Source organism: Aotus nancymaae, unplaced genomic scaffold (assembly GCF_030222135.1).
Source record: "Aotus nancymaae isolate 86718 unplaced genomic scaffold, 86718_ANA_hifiasm-v0.15.2.pri h1tg000057l, whole genome shotgun sequence".
In the NCBI taxonomy this organism is placed as follows: Eukaryota; Metazoa; Chordata; class Mammalia; order Primates; family Aotidae; genus Aotus; species Aotus nancymaae.
In genome coordinates, this window is record NW_026988471.1 from 41,043,870 (window position 1) to 41,057,346 (window position 13,477).

General features: G+C 36.4%; 1 protein-coding gene across 5 annotated transcripts in view; it reads left to right on the plus strand.

The window, feature by feature from the left end:
• EML4 (EMAP like 4) overlaps positions 1 to 13,477 on the plus strand; it is a 157,382-nt gene that overhangs the window by 88,443 nt on the left and 55,462 nt on the right. For 2 of the 5 annotated variants that reach the window (XM_064364024.1, XM_064364028.1), the window contains exons 4-7: positions 2,437 to 2,610; positions 4,475 to 4,603; positions 5,682 to 5,707; positions 5,904 to 5,936. In XM_064364024.1, the coding sequence (XP_064220094.1) occupies positions 2,437 to 2,610; positions 4,475 to 4,603; positions 5,682 to 5,707; positions 5,904 to 5,936 (362 nt within the window). The remainder of the gene's footprint in view (positions 1 to 2,436; positions 2,611 to 4,474; positions 4,604 to 5,681; positions 5,708 to 5,903; positions 5,937 to 13,477) is intronic. The other 3 variants (XM_064364026.1, XM_064364025.1, XM_064364027.1) reach the window with 3 other exon arrangements.

Here is a 13,477-nt window from a genome sequence, read left to right on the forward strand (position 1 = left end):
GTAGAAAATTTTAATACAATTTTAAATAAACTTCCATGTTGTATCCAGTAATGGTTCAGATTCAGCCCATTTTCTTACATAGTTATTGTGCTGTTGCTGTGTAGTGATCAATATTATGCACATTAGTGATTCAGCAATCCAAGGCTAGCTGAGTTTATTAGTTTATGATCCAGGGTCCCTGTATTTTGCTTTTAAATAACCCAGAAGGAAAATGGCTGTTAGGTTGTACTGGGCCCACATATAACTAGTGGCCTCTGTTCTTGTTGAAGAACAGCAAGAAAGAAGTAACTTCTGTTTTTTGTTTTTGATTTTTGTTTTGAGAGAGTTGGACATATTGGAACTCTCTTAGTTTTTTAACTTCAGAGTTAATCTGGTACTCTTGAAGTAGAATTGTGTTTCTTAGCACCTGCTTTAAAAAAAACTGAACGCAAAGTAGTTATCAAGGGCCAGTCTGAAAGTCAGAAGTTATCAGAAGTGCATCAGATTAAGAAATGTCACTTGACATCAAAATGATACTATAACATTTTAAACTATTATAATGTGATAAATTGTATATACTATGTACATCTATTTAAAATGTTCTTGAACAGACTTTCTTGTTGATTATGTACCTTAACAAATTACACAATGTCCTTTGATTAAGAAATAGACATTTAGGATTAGGTGCAGTGGCTTACACCTATAATCCCAGCACTTTGGGAGGCTAAGACAGGCAGATCAGCTGAGGTCAGGAGTTTGAGACCAGTCTGGCCAAAATGGTGAAACCCCATCTCTCCTAAAAATGCAAAAATTAGCTGGGTGTGGTGGTGGGTGCCTGTAATTCCAGTTTCTGGGGAAGCTGAAGTGGGAGAATCGCTTTGAACCTGGGAGGCAGAGGTTGCAGTGAGCCGAGATCACACTACTGCACTCCAGCCTGGATGACAGAGCAGGACTTCCATTTCAAAAAAAAAAAGGAAAAGAACGAAACATTTAGTAATTTTCTACCTTTTCATCACTGGAATTCAAGTCTTGATTCCACCAGCTTTGTAATATTGTCGAGAGTGTTTTCAGTATAAGTACATTTATCCAGTGTGGTTGGGAATAGCAGGTGTTTTATTGACCAAGAGCCAAAGTACAGAATCAAAAGAATTTGTACATAAATATATTTTAACATAAAATATATTCACCTATATTCATCAATTTTTAAATGAAAGACCAACCCTCCTACCCTCTATATATGTATCCCTGATCAAATTCCTTGTTGACTATCTTTCATAAAATATACCCATAAATAACTTTTTTAAATTTTTAGTTTGATTTCTTAGAAATTAAATGAGTAAGAAATTAAAACTCTGGCAAAAGAGTATGTTAGAACCCATCTCTCTTTGATTTTTTTTTTTTTTAAGAGGCAGGCTCAAGTGATCCTCCTGCCTTGGCCTCCCAAAGTGCTGGGATTACAGGTGTGAGTATCCTTTACCAGCCACCACACCCGGCCTCTGTGGTTTGTTTTGTTTTGTTTTGTTGTTGTTGTTTTACAGAAGGAATCTCACTCTGTCACCCAGGCTGGAGTGCAGTGGCATAATCTTGGCTCATTGCAACCTTCACCTCCCAGGTTCAAGCAATTCTCCTGCCTCAGCCTCCTGAGTAATTGGGATTACAGGCATATGCCACCACACCCAGCTAGTTTTTGTATTTTTAGTAAAGACAGAGTTTCACCATGTTTCCCAAACTGGTCTTGAACTCATAACCTCAGGTAATCCACCTGCATTGCCCTCCCAAAGTGTTGGGATTACAAGTATGAGCCACCATGCCCAGTTGCCTCTGTGATTTTTAAAAATTGTGTCACTCACACTAAGCAATTTTGTTTAGTAACTTATTTTTTTATAGTCTTTTCAGAGCATTAAACTTCGTTTTCATAGAAATTGCAATGCTCTTTGTATTTAATTAACCTACATAATTAAAATAACTGGCATAAACAGATTTGGGGAAAAACTTAAACTCTTGGTAAGTTTAAAACTCAGTTGACAGGAGTAGAAGTATACAGAAAAAAACAGGAATTGGAGAATAACCTATTAAATATGAATATTTAATGTTCCTTTGGCATCAGTCAGTATGCTTTAAACAGGTAATCCTCTGATTTGGGTAAGTTGAGGTCAGTTAAGAGACCTTCATTTGTCCCCCAAAATCTGTTAAGATGGCAAAATTTATTAGAGATCATTTCTTTCTAAAGGGGCAATCTTCATAGGATGTATTGCCTTAGAATTTTCATAAATTCTTCACTGAAGATGTTAATAGCTTCTGAAATTTTCAAAGAAATATTTCCCTTGTTGAATGAAAACATTGCAAATTGTATTAGCTGTATGGCTTAGGGTTTTGAATTATATAATAATCACTTTTCTGTCGTTTGATTTTTTTTGTTTAAATGTGTATTGTTCCATGTTATACTTTATTTTACAGTGGTACAGAAAAAAAGAAAGAAAAACCACAAGGACAGAGAGAAAAAAAAGAGGAATCTCATTCTAATGATCAAAGTCCACAAATTCGAGCATCACCTTCTCCCCAGCCCTCTTCACAACCTCTCCAAATACACAGACAAACTTCAGAAAGCAAGAATGCTACTCCCACCAAAAGGTTTTAACTGTCCCCAAGTACAGAGCTAGGCCATGGTTGTAATGATACCTAAATTCTGTGACTTGGGGAAAAGTTAGCTATCCAAGGATTCCTAGAGAAAAGACTGGTGGCTTTATTTTTCCCTTCTACATTGCTTATAATTTATGCTTTATAGCACATTGGGGAATAAAGAATTAAGGTCACAACTTCTCAGTTAAAACTGAAAAGAAAACTAAGTTATAAACGATCTGATGAAGGCAGGAATAACGTAGTCTAAATATCCAAAAAATATTTTCCTGACCAAATTTTTGAATACTTTTTAAATTTGTGTATCACTATGCATAAATTTATAGCCATGGTTAGAAAATGGCTATATGTAATTGTCCTCACTATATTTTGGCATCATTACAACCTTCAACCTGCAAGGGCCCATCTCAAGTGGCTCCTGATTGTGGTTGCATCTCATTTTCAGTTTTGGGTCTTGGGAGGATAAGTTCTTGCTTGAGTAGAGAAACGAATCCATTTCACCTGGTCTTTTCTATGCTAAAGGCTTGCTTGAGGGCTTCTCTCTGTGTCCGTAATAATTAATATTTTAAAGTTATGAGAAGGGAAAAAGGGAGAAACATTCTAACAATGTGTGTGAGCCTAAATTGAGAATCTAAACCTGCATGCTGGGAGTTCAGTGCTACAGCTGCCTCCTAATCAAATACTGAGACCAACCTAATTAAATTTGGCTGTTTAGAAATGCTTATTCAAGCCTTATGATTAGGTATAGACATATTTTATCATCATACTTCTGCTTGGAAATCTTAGGAAACTATTAAACCATTTCCAGAACTGGCTAGAATTTTAATAAAATAAATGACAACCATTCCTAAAAGATGTATATTTTTATTTGATCAATTTAATATTTTGCCTCAAATTGCTAGTGGAAATTGGGGAAACCAAAATCCCTTCACTTGATTGATGCATGTTTACCACTTACAAAATCCTTTGTGTGTCTCATGCAGATTCTTACCCTATCTGAATGGTTTGTAATTTTTCTGCCTGGTTTCCTGTGGAGTTTTTCTTGGATATAGCTTATTAATGTTGCATAACTTTGGATTGTGTGTGGTTTAAGGTGGCTTTTTATAATTGGTCTCGTCAAGGTTCTGATTTCACTTGGTATCTCCTTTGTCCCAGCATCTTTTTTTCAGCTTCTTGAGGTCTCCTGGAAGTGTGCTTGCCCTTCTAAATTGCTCTGTGGATATACTGTTGCAAGAAGTATCGGAGACTGGATGAGTTTGAGGATAGTTAGCAATGCAATGAAAAACTAATTTGTAAAGAAACAAATTTCAGTTACAAGTGTAGGGAATCAGAATTGCTAATAACCACATTCTTAATATAAAGTCTTGTTTATTTCTGATCATTGGTAAAATTATCCCTAAAGATATAAACAAGAGTTTATACCTTGTTATATTTAGAAATTGTCATTTGTACCATATGTAATGTAATTACTTGAGGGCATAATTGCACAAAAAATGAAAATGGCAGCCTTATAAAATTCAATGGTCATGAAAAAGTACAGGATTTTTGTAACAACAAATTATAAGAAATATTACTCAGATGTAAGGAAATAGGTTTTTTTCTGTTAAAAGTTTTTTTTTTTAATTAGATAATATTTGATCTGGTGAATCTTCTGAGTGATACAGAAAATTATAATATAGATTTGGTAGTTGCCTTGTTTAACTCCTTCACTCATCCAGGCAAACTTTCAACTAATCCTTCTCTTTTCTGGATTAGCTTTAAGGAAATGTTAATTGCTGCTTTTGTGTTCTGTTTAAACTGTCACTTACTTGTCTTTGCCACTCAGAATTTTTCTCTAAGAAATTAATGTTCTCTCTAGCATAAAACGACCATCACCAGCTGAAAAGTCACATAATTCATGGGAAAATTCAGATGATAGCCGTAATAAATTGTCGAAAATACCTTCAACACCCAAATTAATACCAAAAGTTACCAAAAATGCAGACAAGTAAGTATTGCTATTTCTTCATTATATCTGAAAAGTAATAATTCTTTGGCTCTTATGTTTGCGTGTACAGTTATGTATGTCTGGTTTGAACATTTTGAGACAGAGTCTTACTCTGTCACCAGGCTGGAGTGCACTGGCACAATCTTGGCTCACTGCAACCTCCACCTCCCAGGTTCAAGCAATTCTCCTACCTCAGCCTCCGTAGTAGCTGGGACTACAGGCACACGCCACCATGCCCAGCTAATTTTTGTATTTTTAGTAGAGACAGGCTTTCACCATGTTGGCTAGGATGGTCTTGATCTCTTGACCTCATGATCTGCCCACCTTGACCTCCCAAGGCATGAACCACCACACCTGTCCTTGGTTTAAATCTTTTTAAAAACTATGTGTTATAATTTATACTTACCTTACTCAGTGTATGTTTTCTTTCAAATCTTCTACAAAAAGTTGTACCTATTAATGCTCCCCAACTCAAAAAATATGTCTTTTTTTTTTTTGAGGCAGGGTCTCACTCAGTCACTCAGACCGGTATGCCGTGGTACCATCGTGATCACGGCTTGCTGTAGCCTTCACCTTCCTGGGCTCAGGTGATTCTCCTACCTCAGCTTCCTGGGTAGCTGGGACTATAAGCGCATGCCACCATGCCCAGCTAATATTTTTGTGTTTTTTTGTAGAGACAGGGTTTTGCCATGTTGCCCAGTCTGGTCTTGAACTCCTGGACTCAAGCAATTCACCTGCTTTAGCCTCCCAAAGTGCTAGGATTACAGGCATGAGCCACTATGCCCAGCCAAATAATAAATCATTATAATCATATAAGATTTGAGTACTTTTTGTAAGTTATTTTTATGCTTTCACTGTTTAGATGCTCTTGTGGGATATTCATTGTTTTATAAAATAGCGTATATTAGTAGTTGATCAGTGAGAAACTTTAAAAAAAATACTGATTTCTTACTTTCACTTGTAGAGATTTATCTAGGTATAGCCTAAGCATTGAAGCTTTTACAGTTTCTTGAGGTGATTCTAATGGTCAACCATATAAAATTATAAAATAAATGTGTTCCTTAAATTCCTTTTCTAGGCATAAAGATGTCATCATCAACCAAGGTAAATTTAAAACGCCTTTAAAATTTTTTATTTTGCCTTTTTTAGTTTATTTTTTGCTAATTGAAAAGAATATTGACTTATTTTCATTCAGTGCACTTTATTAGCTCATAGTAAGCAAAGAGAAATGCGTTACTATAGTCATTTAGGAAAATGCCCAATTTTTATTGTAAGATAATGTCATTTTTGTCTCAACCAGCAAAAATGTCAACTCGTGAAAAAAACAGCCAAGGTAAGAATAAGCTACGCAGTTGGTTGCCTTCTAAGTTAATTTCTTCTTGGATCTCTTATTTGGCTTTTCATTATTTATGCTGCCTGACTTGCCTCCTGACAAAGGAAATATGGTGATTTGAACTAGGTGAATCCAGCTACATTTTACTTTTTATTTTGTTTTGTTTTGTTTTTGAGACCGAGTCTCACTCTGCTGCCCCGGATGGAGTGCAGTGGCGCAATGTTAGCTTACTGCAACCTCCGCTCCCTGAGTCAAGAGGTTCTCGTGCCTCCCAAGTAGCTGGGGACTGCAGGCATGTACCACCACACCTGGCTAATTTTTGTATTTTTAGTAGAGATGGGGGTTTCACCATGTTGGCCAGGCTGGTCTCAAACTCCTGGCCTCAAGCAGTCCTCCCATCAGCCTCCCAAAGTGCTGGGATTACAGGCGTGAACCACAACACTCGGCCCTGCTACATTTTTAAAAATCCATCTTTCTTCTGAGAGCTCTGAAAATTCAAGGTGCACAGTAAAAATACAGTATTACAAAGAGAGATAAAATACTAGAGAAGTTTTCTTCCTTAAAAAAAAGGTTATACTTAGAAAAGCCATTTAAAAGATTGATAAATTTTAACTCAGTTTCCTGTCTTGCCAACTTCATTGCAAATAATCACTCATTTCTTGATGCTAAGGCTGAAAATATAATGAGTCTAGCAAATCCATTTCCTCTTAAGTTTTTCTTTTATATTGATTGTAACTTCTGGCTACTTACTGTTGTTGGCTTTTTCTGACAAAAAAAAAAGAAATTGGACTTTTTGCAAGTGTGTATTTAATTTAATTGCAGTGTAGGTAAGTTTCATACCTCAGTTTTACATTCTCTTTAGATTGCCTGCAAATTTAATTGAAGCATGCTGTTCTTAATGAAAGCATGACCTTTCTGTGCATGGTTTTCACAGCTCATTTCTATGTGTCATAGTTAGTCTTATTTTCTGGTCTATTATAGTAACAACTACAACATGGTTAAAATTTTTTTTAGATATTTAACTTGATTTCTGTGGATTTTTACTTTTTTGGTTCCAAAAGGAAAGAAAGAAATATTTGTAGTCATCTTTGAGTCTTGTTTTTACGTAGACATTCTAAATGAAGTTGAATTTTGCTGGCATTCTTCTTAAGTAGGTTTTACTTTCTCCCTTCAATAATACAACATAGATTAAGTAATATTGAGGTACTTTAGAGGAAAAAATGAAATTTTCTTTATGAAGATAATTTTTTTTTTTTGAGATGGAGTTTTGCTCTTGATGCCCAGGCTGGAGTACAGTGGTGCCATCTCGGTTTACATTAACCTCCACCTCCGGTTTCAAGCAATTCTCCTGCCTCAGCCTCCCGAGTAGCTGGGATTACAGGTATGTGCCACCATGCCTGGCTAATTTTGTATTTTTAGTAGAGACGAGTTTTCTCCGTGTTGGTCAGGCTTGTCTCGAACACCTGACCTCGTGTAATCTGCCCGCCTCAGCCTCCCAAAGTGCCGAGATTATAGGCATGAGCCACTGCACCCAGCCTGGAGATAATTCTTAATACATTATATATGAAAACTTTTAAGGGAGAGGATCTTGCTCTGTTGCCCAGGCTGGAGTGCAGTGGCACTACCTTGGCTCACTGCAGCCTTGACCTCCTGGGCTCAAGCAGTCCTCCCACCTCAGCCTCCCAAGTAGCTGGGACTATGGACGTGTGCCACATATCTGGCTGATTTTTGTATTTATTGTAGAGATGGGTTCTCACTTTGTTGCCTAGGCAACAAACTCCTGGGGTCAAGCAGTCCTCCTGCCTCAGCCTCCCTAAGTGTTGGGATTACAGGCATGAGCCACCAAGTCTGGTCTGAAAACTTTTTTTTTTTTTTTAAATAAAGGCAGTGGTATATGATAGGAAGAGCCAGGAATGGGGACTAGCTGTGTTTAATGTTTGGTCCTGGCTCTTATGCATAATAGGCTTATGACCTAGTCTAAATGACAATGTCTCTGAGTGGTTTTCTACTCTAAATATAGTAATTATAAAGCTTACTGAAGGATGAAATAATATATATGAAAATACTTTCAAAATAGAAAACACTATAACTGCAAAAAGGTGCTGTTAGATGTTTTGTTAAAGAGATCAAATTTTATACAATCCTTATAGGGTAAATGAGAAACAGTTGCTTTCCCTTTTGTTATATGTTCTTTGGAAGGAAAAAAGAACTTGATTGTTATATAAGAGTGGTGTGTGTTGGTGACACAATTTTCAAAGCCATTTAGGTAAATAAGTAGGTAAATGTATTTTAAAAGGGGAGGGTAGCTTCAGAAGCATCCCTAAACAGGATTTTAGCCAGTGTCTAGAGAGAAGGATGAATGAAAAGCTGGAAAAGAATATTTTAAAAAACAAGTTATATTCTGTTATAAGAATTTTACCTCAAAAAGATTATCTCAGATGTTAGAATTAAGTAACATCAAATGTTGCTTGTGTTGAGCCTTATTTTTAGAATTTGAGTATATTTCTTTGCCACTTCAATCAGCTAAATTCTATCTGGAGAATAGACTGTGATATTAGAGTGTATTTACAAGGAGAACACTTTCCTTCAGTCTGTTACGTAGTTCAGGCCCAGCTGAGATTGAAGCAGAGTGTATGGAAAGAAGTAGATGGGTTCTAAGTGGTTCAGGAAATGAGTAGGGTGTGAGAGGTAAGGAACAGAAGAAATCTACGAAGACTAGCTTGAGCAACTAGGTAAGTGACATCTACTGAAACAGGGAGCATTTGAGGGAGAAGATGTGTGGAAAAGGAGTTTGATTTCAGACAATTGAATTTGAGTTGTCTGTAAGTCTTAACCTATGTGTAGAGATGTATAGCAAACAATGTAATGCAGATGTTTAAACACGTGGATTTTTGGAGTCCAGAGACTGGTTTCACCGTTGACTTGGATATAGTGACCTTGAGCAGGTTACTTCACCTCCCTAAGTCTCTTTGTTTTCTCATCTGTAATTGAGATCGTAATAAGCTCTTAAAGGGATGCTATAAAAATTAAAGATAGTAATAAAGTGTACCCAGTACCTGGCATATAATACCAAATAAGTTTTAGTTATTAATATATGAATTTGGCAGTAAAATCTTGCCCTCAGAATTGTGTAGTAAGATGAAAAGATAATTGTTAAATAGATGATATTAATTATTAAGTTGTAAAGCTATTTTAAAAGTCTGGCATGCATTTTGCACGGCATATTCACAACACATTTTCTTGTATTTTAGCTATCAATGCTATTATTTGTCGGTTTTGGACTTTTTTTTTAAAATAATGACATTAATTTAGCCCTTTATTGGCAATGATGGCCGTGACTTGTTCCAAGCCATCTGCTTTGATTTGAGAAGAAGCCTATTTACATATGGTACATTTAGGTGAGTGGTAGCAGACAATACTTTACCTAAAAGGCCTGTGTCCTTCAGACAGAGCAGAATAGGAAAGAAGCTAGAAAACTGCATATTCCAGTCACTACTTAGGCAGAAAGCTGGAAACTGGTTGTGTTGAAAGCAGTAGAAAGTGAAATGGGATGTACACAGGGCAATCTGAAGTCAAGTGTGAGAGGAAGAGCAGGTTATGCCCTAAAAAGAGACTCTTACTGACCTATATGTTTATACCCTGATACCTAAATTCCTTTTCATTACTCTCTTCCCTAGTTCTGCTCCAGATACAGCAGAGGTAAAGTCCTAGCATATCAACTTAAAATTTGAATAAGATTCCCTGTAGGACTATCTATTGTTAGATGTAGCAGTTAGGTTCTAGTATAGTAGTATTCACTTTGGTGAGTTACTGATTTTAAAAAGTTTTTCGAGCTAAGTTGGGGGACTTCAAGCACCATTTATAAAATTGCATATTATGGAAAATAGACAACAATTAGACAAATTTTGTAATAAAAGGAGACTGCCATTAAGTTAATCCTTAAAATAGTTATCAAGTATAGCTGGCCTTCCATATCTGTGGATTTCACATTCCTGGATTCGACCAACCTGCTTTTGAAATATTCAAGGAAAACAAAGTTGCATCTGTAGTGAATGCGTATAAATTTTTTTCTTGTCATGATTCCCTAAACAATACAATATAACAACTAATAAGTAATCTAAAGATGATTTAAAGTATACAGGAAGATATTCATAGGTTACATGCAAATGCTACAACTTTTATATCAAGGACTTGAGCCTCCACAGATTTTGCTATCTTCAGGAGATCCTAGAACCAGTGTCCCCTAATGTATAGTTGGAAACCAAGAAACCAACTATGCATCACATTTTAAATTTATAATATATTTATTTAGAGACAGGGTCTCACTCTGCCACCCAGACTGGAGTTCAGTGGCACGATCATAGCTCACTGCAGCCTTGAACTCCAGGCTCAAGTGATCCTCCTGCCTCAGCCTTCCTAGTAGCTGAGACTAGGCACACATCACAACACCCAGCTAATTTTTATATTACTTTATAGAGGTGGGGTCTCACTGTGTTTCCTGGGCTGGTCTCAAACTTGGCCTCAAGCAGTCCTCCCACCTCTGCCTCCCAAAGTGTTAGAATTACAGGTGTGAGCCACTGCACCTGTCCTACATTTTTTAGATATGGAAAATAACATGGCCTCATTATTTTTGGAGCAGAATCTGAATGTCCTCAAAATGATTTTTCAGACTTGAATAATCTTAAATTATTTTTCTCTTATAGAACCTCAAACTAGGGCTGTTTAGAGTTAACACATAATTACCTGGTCATGCTGAGAAACTGACTCAGATCTCTACTGGAAAGAAATCTGCTTATTTTGAGGAAAAAGGAAGCCATCAATCACTAAATCTCACTCTTACTTCCTCTTACTGTGCTGCCTCCCTGCTCTAAGATCAGATTTATTGTTATTTACCACTTCAGTACAGTAATATCCTAACTGTACCAGGTATATCAAGATGGAAGGACAGTTATAATATCTTAGAAAATTGAGAAGTAATTGACTGTTTATTAGTTAGCTGTCTAAAAATGGCTTCAGATTAAAAATACTTTAAAAGTCATTTTAAATTATATACTGTCTAAAATCCCTCAGTAATTTCTTGTAGCCAAATGGTTTATCAAATAGTTTTAAAATAAATAATACAAAACTCATTTATAAAATTGAGGAAAGGAAAAAAACCTGAATAATCTTGTCATTCTAACAGATTACAGTTCTGATGTGTTTCTTTATTGTTCTTTATCAGATAGACATTTTATACATTCATTCATTCATTTAACAAATATTTACTGAAAGCTTATTTTGTCAGACTATTCTAGGCACTCAGAGTTACAGCAGTTACACTTTTGAGCTGTGCGGAACTTACATTCATGCTCCATAGACAAGACATAAAAACTTCATATGTCAGGAGGGTGATACATTTGAGGAAAGAATAAGGAGAGTAGAGAATTGCTATTTTATATAAAGTGGTTAGTGAAGACATTTCTGATATGGTAAAATGAATGAAATATGAAATATGTAGATAACTGTAAAAAGGATTTCATGAACAGAGAAAGCCGAAAGTACATAAGCCTTGAAGCAAGAACTTTCTTGCTGTATTAAGAAATAACAAGGAGGTCATTCATCATAGAGTACATACAATTTTGTATATGTTATCGATTACATTTATAAAATACAGATTAATTCCAAGCAAGAGAAGCTTCGCAAGGTACCTTATGTGGGAAAGGGAAGCAAAGTGGTATAGCAGAAATGGCAAATGAGTAGTAAACATGAGACCCAGTTAGGGGTGAAATGACCTATATCACAGAAAATTAAAGAATCACAGTTCTATACTAAAGTTATAAGTTAGATAACTCATAACTTTGGGAGAAGCTGAAAATTCTATTTGCTAAAGGAAATGATTTTAGAAAACAAAACATTATTGTCTGATAAAATGTTCCCTATGACCCTGAGGCCTTGGGCCTCAGTTTCCTTACATATAGTTAGGCTTAGATTAGATATCACTTAGGTCTTTTTGTTGAGTATGGATAAGCAGAAAGGGCAGGAAACCAATGCATTTCCAGTGGAGATACATACTTAATTCTAAAACTTATTTATTTTCTTTTTTATTTTTGAGATAGGGTCTCACTCTGTTGCCCAGGCTGGAGTGCTGCGGAGTGATCACAGCTCACTGTAGCCTCGACCTCCCAGTTTCAATTGATCCTCCCACTTCAGCCCCCAGAGTAGCTGGGACTACAGGAATGTGCCACCATGCCCAGCTAGTTTTGTATTTTTTGTGGAGACAAGGTTTCGCCATGTTGCCCAGGCTGTTCTTCAACTTCTGGGCTCAAGTGATCTGCCCACTTCAGCCTCCCAAAGTGCTGGAATTACAGGCATGAGCCACTGCACCTGGCTAGTTCTAAAATTTACATACTGCCCCTTTTAATAACCTGTATAAACATAACTTGGATGCCCACATCTGGGCTTTGTCCAAGTACTCTCTATATATTTATTTATTTTTTTTTAAGCAGGGAGAGAAGGTGCTGCTAAGGACAGCAGGCCTGCCAGGCTGCTGATCTTGCCATCTGTATTTTAAAAGGAGACCAAAAAAAGGACCTTTTCTCTGTTGGAGATTTTTTTTAAAGCCTTGTAAAGCAAACCTCTAATTTCATAATGTTTTGGTTAGTAGCAGTCTTTAGATTAAAATATGTTCAAAGGCTGTCCAATTTTTTTAAATAGTAACTATCCCAGCTTCTAAGAACATGTTCTTGACATCCCCTTTATTTTCAGCTAAGAAAAAAGCCCCAGTTGCCTTCTCTGGACATCGAGTATATGACTTCATTAGAGAATGTCCTAAACTTATACATATTTATTGTGGTTAAAGTCTTTTCATTCAAATTATTTGTATTTTTGCCATACACATAACTTTTTTAAAATCTAAACTAGAAAATGTAATTAACCAGAAATTTTTCAGTCTTCAAGCACACCAGTTAACTGAGTGAAATATTGTCACAGTTAGAAATCTGTTCTGTCCAGGCTGGGCATAGTGGCTCACATTTGTAATCCCAGCAGTTTAGGAAGCCAAGGTGGGCAGATCACCTGAGGTAAGGAGTTCGAGACCAGCCTGGCCAACATGGCAAAACCCTGTCTCTACAAAAATACAAAAATTAGCCAGGCATAGTGGCACCTACCTGTTCTCCTCAGCTACCTGGGACGCTGAGGCAGGAGAATCACTTGAACCTGGGAGGCAGAGGTTGCAGTGATCTGAGATCGTGCCACTGCACTCCAGCCTGGGCAGTAGACCAAGACTCCATCTCAAAAAATCTGTCCAGAAATGGCAGTTATATTCTATATTGTATTTCTAACTCCATTAATTGTTATTGTTTTCCAGAAGCACTTTGAAAAGAATTCTAAAATTTGTGATTAGGTATAGCCAGAAAGAGTTGCAGTTGATCAGTGACATATACCAAGATTGCAGGGAAAAGGCATAGTAAATCACGTGCCACATCCCTGAACTGTACTCACAGTTGGTTTTCTAAAGAACAGTTTCACCAAAAATATTCTGTTGTTTTCCTTCAATAATGCTT